This window comes from Syzygium oleosum, unplaced genomic scaffold (assembly GCF_021117445.2).
Source record: "Syzygium oleosum isolate NSW1041296 unplaced genomic scaffold, Sole_v2.1 Sole_v2.60, whole genome shotgun sequence".
NCBI lineage: Eukaryota > Viridiplantae > Streptophyta > Magnoliopsida > Myrtales > Myrtaceae > Syzygium > Syzygium oleosum.
This window is the reverse complement of record NW_026607544.1, coordinates 263,844-273,736: the sequence shown is the minus strand read 5'-3', so window position 1 is coordinate 273,736 and position 9,893 is coordinate 263,844. Positions and strand designations below refer to the sequence as shown.

At 38.7% G+C, this 9,893-nt stretch overlaps 1 protein-coding gene across 1 annotated transcript; it reads left to right on the top strand.

The window, feature by feature from the left end:
- The first annotated feature begins 7,212 nt into the window (after positions 1-7,212).
- On the top strand, positions 7,213-8,962 carry LOC115690394 (aspartyl protease family protein At5g10770-like). The gene is made up of 3 exons (XM_056307848.1): positions 7,213-7,393; positions 7,574-7,981; positions 8,139-8,962. The coding sequence occupies exons 1-3, from the start codon at positions 7,213-7,215 to the stop codon at positions 8,960-8,962; spliced, it is 1,413 nt and encodes a 470-aa protein (XP_056163823.1).
- Positions 8,963-9,893: the final 931 nt, after the last annotated feature.

The window sequence follows — 9,893 nt, the reverse complement described above, 5'->3', positions numbered from 1 at the left end:
GGCCATCTTTGTATTTTTAAACTCGTTAAGAGTTGGCCAAATTTTGACCGAGCGCATCTTTTTTTGCCCGACATGTGATTGACCCGATTTTTCGCATCCACGGGAAGCTTGTTTTCTGACGATGTGATCCGATCATTGAAAAAGTGTCGGGATCGCGGACTTCCCGGGATCGGGCCTAACAGTTGGCGGCCGTGAAAATTACGACATTTTCTTCGTTAGAAATTCGAGTTACGTGCTTTTTGTAGCGTCGGAAGGCTATATTAAGTTGATCTTTAAATTGATATTGATTGATTGGGTCAAATCGCAAATTTTCCAATTACTTGAGAAGGGACATCGTGGTTAAAAATTGTAGTGCAACAAGTTGTTATATGACTCTTACTTTTAGATTTGGGAGTTTTGTTCTCCCGATATTAGATCTGAGGGCTTTTCTCTCCTATCTAATTCTAGATTTTAGAGTTTTAATGAATAAGTACTCTGCCTCCAATTTCAATGGTGTTCATAGCAGCTTTTGTGTGTAATTTGTGCTCGTTCAATGTGTTTTTGTTCAAAGCTTTGGCGTCTCGCACTTGCTATAAGTTGTTATATGACTCTTGCTTTTAGATTTGGGAGTTTTACTCTCCCGATATTAGATCGGAGAGCTTTTCTCTCCTATCTAATTCTAGATTTTGGAGTTTTAATGAATAAGTACTCCGCCTCCAATTTCAACGGTGTTCATAGCAGCTCTTGTGTCAAATTTGTGCTTATTCAACGTGTTTTTGTTAAAAGCTTTGGCGTCTCGCACTTGCTATAGAGCTTGTTCTCATAGGTGTAAGATCTGAGCTTGTTCAACATGTTTCTGTTGTCTCCGTACGGTGATGGTATTGGGGAAGCACACCGTCAAAAGGCAAAACCATAACTACATATGGAGATCTCGGAGTGTGCTCATCACTGATGAATATATGTGATTCAGTGATCAATCGCCGATCCTTTTGCTTGGATGCAATCGCAGATCTGTTCTTGAAGGACGAGCATGTGATTATCTTTGTCAATAGTGCTTTAATGATGTACCTTGATTTCTGGTTTTTGGTTTGTTTTGGAGTTTTATGGACTTGCCTTTTTATGATGACTTTTGAGATTTTATATGGATCATTTTATGTATCATTTTAGTAATGAATGGAAATCTCTTTTGACGAAAAAAAAATATTTGGAACATGTAACGAATTGAGAATTGCATCGGTAATTTTCGACAATATCCTCGGACACCTACATTGGGATAATGTATCTCTCTAAAAGTGAATAATTAAAGTGTTACATGGTGAGAGCCATCTTTTAAACTAATAGGAATTTGTAATACCCAAATCCTTGTGGAAAATTACCTTATTAATCCTAAACCTATTATATGAATACTGATTCAATCCTAAAATTTTCGATTTTACCAATTTAGTTCTAAACCTTTGCATAAAATTTCAATATAGTCATTCCGGCCAATTTTCCCGAGAAATCACTAACATGGCAGTCCAGTCATCGCTGGTTGTCCTACGTGGCACGCCGCCACATTAGAAATTTTCAGCAAAAATTGGTTGAAAAAACTAAATTGGAATTTCACATAAAGATTTATGACTCAATTGACAAAAATTAGAAAATTTAGGACTGAATTAGTATCTATACAATAGTTTTAGAATTGATTAGATAATTTCTCCCAAATCTGCATAAGTAGAGATCCACCCAAGAGGTCACTAATTGATTATTCTTTTAGGGGGGCATCACTCACATTGATCAAGTTATGGGGTTTGGAGACGGAATAGGTTCTTCGTTTAATCCAACAACGGCAAGGATCAGTAGCTAAGATGTGAAGGCTTGAACAAGATATGAGGCTTGTCGGACGATTTTAAGAAGGAGAATAGCAGTGAAGCAATCACACACCATACATGGATCGTGCGAGTCGGCTATATGAGTTGCCATTGATGAGGAGTTTGTGCGAGTCGGGGAGTTGAAACACATAAAATAGAGAAAATTATCCAATCAGTCCTAAATTTATTGTGCAGATGTCAATTCAATCCTAAATTGTTCAATTTTACCAATTCAATTTTAAACATTTGAGTGAAATTTGAATGTAGATCTTCCGGTTAATTTTTTTCGGAAATCGCTGACTGGCGATACTGTCATCACCAGTTGTCCTACATGGCACAACGTCACATTAGCGATTTCCGGCGAAAATTAACCATAACGACTGCATTAGAATTTTGTGCAAAAGTTTAGAACTAAATTGGCTAAATTGAAAATTTTATGACTGAATTGTAGGGGTAAGTGGTTTCAAGTTCCACTTGGAACTTGGAACCTACCCTCGGGTACAGGTTCCTCATTTTTTAGAACCTAGAACCTATACGTCGGAACCTAGAACCTACCATGTCACGGATCCATGTTAGGTTCCAGGGTCTAACGGGTTCTTTTTTTTTATTATTTCATTTTTAGTTAAACAAAATGAAAATGAATGCAACAATACTGAACAAGCTTGTCATTCATCAAAGAGAATACAAAAGACTAGTTTTCCTAACATTACGGTTCAAATAAATACAATTAAAATGAGAAGTCATTGCATAATCGATACTAGGGGTAAGTAGTTCCGTGTTCTGTACAAGTTCCACTTGGAACCTACTCATGAGAATATGTTCCTCATTTTTTGGAACCTAGAACCTACCCTATCATAGGTTCCAGGGTCGGTTCCAGGGTGATCTACCTAGGTTCCACCTGTATTATTAATTGAATAATTACAGTGAATCATCACATTTAATGACCACCACTTACTGCTATAATCTATTGATCACAATTTATATTTAGACACACGAAAAATATGAAACATTAACAAGTCATAAAATGAAAGCTCAGATTAGTGATTTCAGATTATACACTCATCATCTAATGCCATGAAACATCGCATGATCACGCAAAAACATAGACCAAGAAAAAACCTTATTTAAGTTTCAGGTTTCAGATTCCACCTACCTAGAACCTGGAACCTACCCGTCGAAACAAGTTCTCTAATTTTTGGAACTTGGAACCTACCCTGCATATCTCGGAACCTAATACCTACAGGTTGCCACTAATCAGGTTCTCAGGTTCCAGGTTTTATCCTGAAATTATACTCACCTCTACTGAATTGGTGTCCGTACGGTATGTTTAGGCTTGATTGGACAATTTCCCTTGTAAAGCCTGTTATTGAGTAGAAAGATCTTCTCAACTGATTAAGAAGGAAAATCCACCACTTGAGTAACTTTTTCGAGCTTCCCAAGACTAGGTTGGGAGAGAAGAAATGTTTAAAAAACTGGACCGGACCACCCAATTCAACTGGGTATTGGCCAGGTTTACACCTTTATAAGGTTGATAGTCAAAATTGGTCAGGAATCCGATAACCAATCAAAATTGGCCTTGTCGGTCAAGCCGTTTCGGTTTGAATCGAATCAAACCGGTCCATTTTGAATAATTGTTGAACTTCGTAAAAAATAGATTGTATTGTAGAGGCATAGTTCAAACCTTTGAACTCTTGGAAACCATCCATTCACTTTACTATCAGAACTAGGTAAAGCTTTTGCTCTATTAATGACAAACAATTAATTTGCTAATTTGTCACCTTACTCAAAAAAGCTTTAATCTGCACATAGTCAGATTAAACCCCATGACCTCCAAAACAAGTGGAAGCAACTCTACCATCTCAACTATGGACGAATACTTATGAAGTCATGCGGTAAAGTTTATCTATTAGTTATTTTTCAAGCATGAATGAACAAGAAATATTTTCATCGTCCATGAAAATATTTAGATATAAATTATTGTTGATAATGAAAATATATTTCATTGACTAATTATTTAAGGGAAAATTATCCAAAAAGTTCTAAACCTATTATACGAGTTCAGTCCTGAACCTTTTAATTGTATTAATTTACTCTTAAACCTTTAATTATGTCAATATAGTCTTAAACATATTGATGATTTGTCAATATAGTCCTAAACTTTTTAATAATTTGCCAATTTAGTCTTCCAGCCAATTTTGGCAGGAAACTGCTGACATGGTGGTCTAGTCATTGCCAGATGTCCTACGTGGCATGGCGGCGCTGACGCATAAAAGTTTTACAATTTTTTAAAAAATATTTACGAATTTTTTTTATTTTTTTGTCCTTTTCTTTTATTTTCTTTCCCTCCTACCTCTTAACAAAATTAATGAATGAAGAATATTTTCATTGACCACAAAAATGTTTAGACATTAATTACTGTTGATAATCCAAATATTTTGTGTTGACTAATTATTTCAAGTAATACAAGCGATCATTTTTATGATAATGTTTTCTAAATTATTCATTTTCCACGAAACAAATGGAACCTTTAGTGTTTTTGAACTTTCATAAATGCATTGATATTCCAATTTGACAATGACCAATATCCCGTGCTTGCATGAAGTCTTTAAACAGTTTGTTCAAAGGGTTCAGTTGCTCACCGATCAAAATTGTACGTGAGTTTCGATAACTTCTTGATCTTGATCCCCCTCCCCAGATTTCGAAATGGGTTGGTCGTTTGTTAATTTCCTAGCTTGTTGTGAGATAGAGATACTTCTATCTCATCTGAAGAACCATCGAGTTGACTAGACCAAAACACGGGACTTTGCAGGTATCGGTCACTTTGCAAACTCTTCAAATTAACAATTATATTAATGTGCAAATTAATAGGAGGAAAGACGATAATCTCCTATAAGCGGGTGATCCTTCTCTTTTAGATTGACTCACAGCCGGTGTAGTTCAAATTGCAAAGTGGATGGACTTGGTCATACAATTTTGGGGATTATTCATTTGAACCATTCAGAAGCCCAAGTCATTAATTCAATCGAGCTACGTAGCCACCCATCACATAGAAAGGAACTTTTAAGATTTCATGACTTGGCATGTGAAAATAGGGAAAATTATCCAAAAAGTGCCGAACCTATTACATTTTTGCCAATTCAATCATAAACCTTTCAATTTTGCCAATTGAGTCCTAAACCATTTCACTTCTTGCCAATTGTGTCCATCAGGCTAATTTTGGCCGAAAGTGCTGACTGACATGGACAATTTTTAATAATATTTTAATATTTTCGAAATTTTTTATTTTTTATTCTTTTTTTTTTTTGCCCATCTTCCTCTTCCAACCAATCTCTAGCGTCAGCAACCTGCCAGAGGGGAGGGCTAGTGAGGTCGAGCCTCACCCAGCGACGGCGAGGCTCACCCTTGCCAGTGGCTAGCAGGGCCAAGGCTCGCCCGAGGCTGGCGAGGTCGACCTCGCCGACCCTCCCCTTTGGCTGGTTGCCGATGCTAGCAACCGACAGGACGAGGAAGGAGGGGAGGAAAGAAAGAAAAAAAGGAAACTGAAATAGAAAAGAAAAAAATAAAAAAATTCGAAAATATTAAAATATTATTGAAATTTGTCCACATCAGCACCATGTAGGTCGGCCGGCGTTGACACCAGCGATTTCCGGCCAAAATTAGTTGGATGGACTCTATTGGCAAGAAGTGAAAAGCTTTAGGACTCAATTAGCAAAATTGAAAGGTTTAAGACTGAATTGGCAAAAGTGCAATAGGTTATGATTTTTTGGACAATTTTCCTTGTAAAAATGCGATACGAGTTTTTTTTTCCCAGTTCAATCAATTGAACCATGTACTGTTTGCCACGCCGATATAGCATCCGATAACATTAGCCAGAAGGTATTGTCCTACTTGCCACCACACAGTTTCGAGCTTTTGAGCTCCACGGGCAGATCCCGACAAGAACGTAAGTTCTATGAATAAGAAAACTTATGACGCCACAAGTCTGGCATGGAGTTGGATCTGGGGAGAGCATTGAATGATGCATAAGTCGCGGATCATCCCTAAATGGTCACTGCACAAAGTATTTCTTTTAAGAAAATTACCACATGCGAATTCGCATGTCGCAATAGACTTTTCCTTGATGTGAACTTCAAGTCGTATAAGCGGGTGATCCTTCTCTTTAGATTAACTCACAGCTGGTGTAGTTCAAATTGCAAAGTGGATGGACTTGGCATTCATTTGAAGCATTCAAAAGCCCAAGTCATTAATTCAACCAAGCTACGTAGCCACCCATCATGTAGAAAGGAACTTTTAAGATTTCACGACTTGGCATGTAAAAATGCGATACGGGATTTTTTTTTCGGTTCAATCGATTGAACCACATACGGTTCGCCACTCCGATATGGCATCCAATACTAGTTTTAGAACATTAGCCAGAAGGAATTATCCTACTTGCCCCCACCCGGTTTCGAGCTTTTGAGCTCCACGGGCTGGTCCCGACAAGAACATAAGTTCTGTGAATAAGAAAACTTATGACACTACAAAAGTTTGGCATGGAGTTCGATCTGGGGAGAGAATGGGGTGATACATAAGTCGCTCATCATCCCTAAATGGTCACTGCACAAAGTACTTTTAAGAAAATTACCACATGCGAATTCGCATGTCGCAATAGACTTTTTCCTTAACATGAGCTTCAGACCATTTCGACTTGATACTTTTCTTACACCTCCCTCATATTTTACTTGACATGAGCTTCAGACTGTTTCCACCGGCACCTAACATCAGCGACATGTCAACCATGTTCTAAATGTGTGCATAGATAATTATATTCCCCCTAGTCGAATTTGTCAAGCATGTTTAAACAATTATGACTTTCCACATCTTCAAATATGCGAAACTTGCCACTAATTTAAATTGAAGCAGACGCAGAATGGAAGCGCATCATAAAGCACGGTCGAGATAGGTTTAGAATAATAGAAATGGGAGAAAAATAGGATCACAAGAATGGGCAAACTAATGCATGATGGAAGTAGGTAGCAAAACACGATTGATAATCGTAGCAAGAAAGGAAAGGAAATCCAAGAAACGACATAGGTAAGGAGAAGAAACGCCAAAGCTTGGCAACAACTCAATAATCTCTTGTGCTCTATAATTGTCGATTATCAAGTCAAGGGGAGGAAGGCGACTAATTCCTAATGGTGGGTCGGTCCTTCAGTAAGTCGTTAGAACTACATATAACATAAACCAAATAGACCGAAAATATTGATTAATATTAAAAGGATGACGTGTGTGGCTTTCTATTCTAATGCACGATTGCCGGTCGAAAAATCTTATATAAGAGGCTGAACGAGAGAACATTCTTGGCAGAAACTTGTACATTTTGCTTCCTATTGGTATCTGATCGATGGAGGGCTCATTTTTCTGTGTGTTTAAGAGGGTTCTCCTCTTCCTCTCTCTCCACGTCCTCATGACTTGCTTCATGCACCAAGGCTATACTTATGGAGTAGAAGGGAAGATCGCAAGCCACACTGTGTCAGTTAGCTCTCTATTGCCTTCTCCTTCTTGCTCACCTTCCACTACCAAAGGTGGGTCTCTCTCTCTCTCTCTCTCTCTCTCTCTCTACCATGAAGAATTGCCATGGGTAATAAATCTTTTAACAAGTATTTGTTGAATGGAAAAATAGAACCGTCTTTTCGTTATTTGACCAATGCATTATTAACTTACTATTTCACATAGTCGCTTACTCTCACATGATATGCTTTTAGCTAGCAACCGAAAGTCGACCTTGGAAGTAGTTCACAAGCATGGCCCATGCTCCCCCCTTGTTCAGGACCACAATCCTCTAAATCTCAGTGAAACCCTGCTCCGAGATGAATCAAGGGTCAAGTGGATTCAGTCCCAATCCTCCAACAGCAGCAATGGCCTGAAAGCTTCGGCAGCAGCCAGTCTTCCAGCAAAGTCCGACATCACCGCCGGCGAATACGTAGTGACAATCGGCCTCGGCACTCCCAAAAAGGACCTAACTCTCCTTTTCGACACCGGCAGCCCCATCACATGGACCCAGTGCAAACCGTGCGTGGGATCTTGCTACACTCAACCCGACCCGATCTTTAACCCGTCTCAATCATCGTCCTATGCTAATATCTCATGCACCTCAACATTGTGCTCCCTCGGTAATAATCAATCACATTTGAGATACTCAGTATTTATGACTTCTTAGTAGAATGTTCTTCAAGCATAGATGTGGAATCTTAGTTTCTAAAAGTTAAAAACCATCACAAGAATAACTAGAACTAATTAAAGCAATGTATTGTGCTCTTGGATCTTTAGTTGGTTCGGGATGCTCTGGATCAACATGTATATATTCCATCGTTTATGCCGACAACTCGTCTTCGGTTGGCTTCTTCGCAACCGAGAAGTTGACAATATCACCCATGGAGGTGATCGACAATTTCGAATTTGGCTGCGGCGAGAACAACCAAGGCCTCTTTGGCAGAGCAGCAGGGTTGATTGGACTCTCGGACAGCAACATCTCCTTCGTGGAACAAACTGCGGCCAAATATGGCAAGTATTTCTCCTACTGCTTGCCTTCTTCAGCTAGCTCCATCGGACACTTGACTTTCGGCAAGGAAAGTGGAGTGCCGAGTTCGGTTAGGTTCACGCCGTTATCAAAGGTCCAACAAGACTCGGAATTCTACGGAATAAGTATTGTAGGAATCAGTGTAGAAGGGATTCCTCTATCGCTTCCATCGACGGTTTTTTCAAGTGCAGGTGCCATCATCGACTCGGGAACTACCATTACCCAATTGCCTCCAACAGTTTATAGTGCCTTGAGAACCGCATTCAGGAAAGCAATGGTGAATTACACGACAGCCCCGGCGGTTTCCACATTTGATACTTGCTATGACTTCAGCAAAGAACGCACAGTCGCGGTCCCATCAATAACCTTCTCTTTTGCCGGGGGAGTCGACATTGATTTGGACCGTAGCGGGATATTATACATGGCGACGGCCTCGCAAGTGTGCCTAGCGTTTACGGCGAATGGTGCTGATAGTGATCTGGTCATTTATGGTAATGTGCAGCAGAAAACGTTTGAAGTTGTGTACGATGTTGCTGGAAGAAAACTAGGCTTTGGTCCAAATGGCTGTTCCTAAGATGGATGGATTAAAGCGAAAGTTATTTATAGATATACCTGATGACAGTTAGGAGTATACAAATTGAATATGTCATCATCAACTTTCACCATTCTTGATTATACGTTTTGATTTGTAACTATTACATGTCGAGAATAAAGGAAGTGCTATTCCTAGGCCCTTCTTCGGTGTTGTTTAGCATCGATCTTTGTGAGTTACATATTATGAACTTCACCAATATTGATTAAATGTGAAAATCGATCTTCTTTTTCAAATTAACTCTTACAGCACAATAGCAAGAATTGGAAAATTCCAATGTAATCCTTCTAGTCAATTTGTATCGAAAACCGCTGACGTGGCAGTGTGGCACGTAGGGTGTGAAGACTCACGAACATGAAGAGAAGGAAACAATGAGGAAAGAAACAGAGAGAAAAGAAACAGAGTTTTTGGAATTACATTTCTCTGAATACAAAGAAAATTTCATCATTCAGAGTCAACAACACGTTTTCTTTGTTCTCTTATTTATATTGTACAGAACTACCAAAGGTAGTTTTACAACTCGTCTAATGAAGCTAACAAACTAACAGACTAACAGAAGAAGAGAAGTAAAGTCGGTTGTTCATTTAGTTAAATGCACAAAACAGAGTAACGGTTCTGTAGTGGAAGAGTTGGACACGTGAAGCTGGAAGTTTTCTTGTTGACTTCATCTCTTGCCTTCCTGGTTGAATCAGCAATATCTTCATTTCTTTCCTTTGTTGAAACAGAGTGAAAGTTGTTCTTAACATAGGATGGCTGGTGTGACTCGATCACCACGTCAATGATTTCCAATAAAGATTGATTTAAATGACTGCATTAGAATTCGACATAAAAGTTTAGTACAAAATTGACATCCGTATAATAAGTTGAGAACACATCACATAATTATTTCAGTCTTTCCTTAGATCAAAACCAT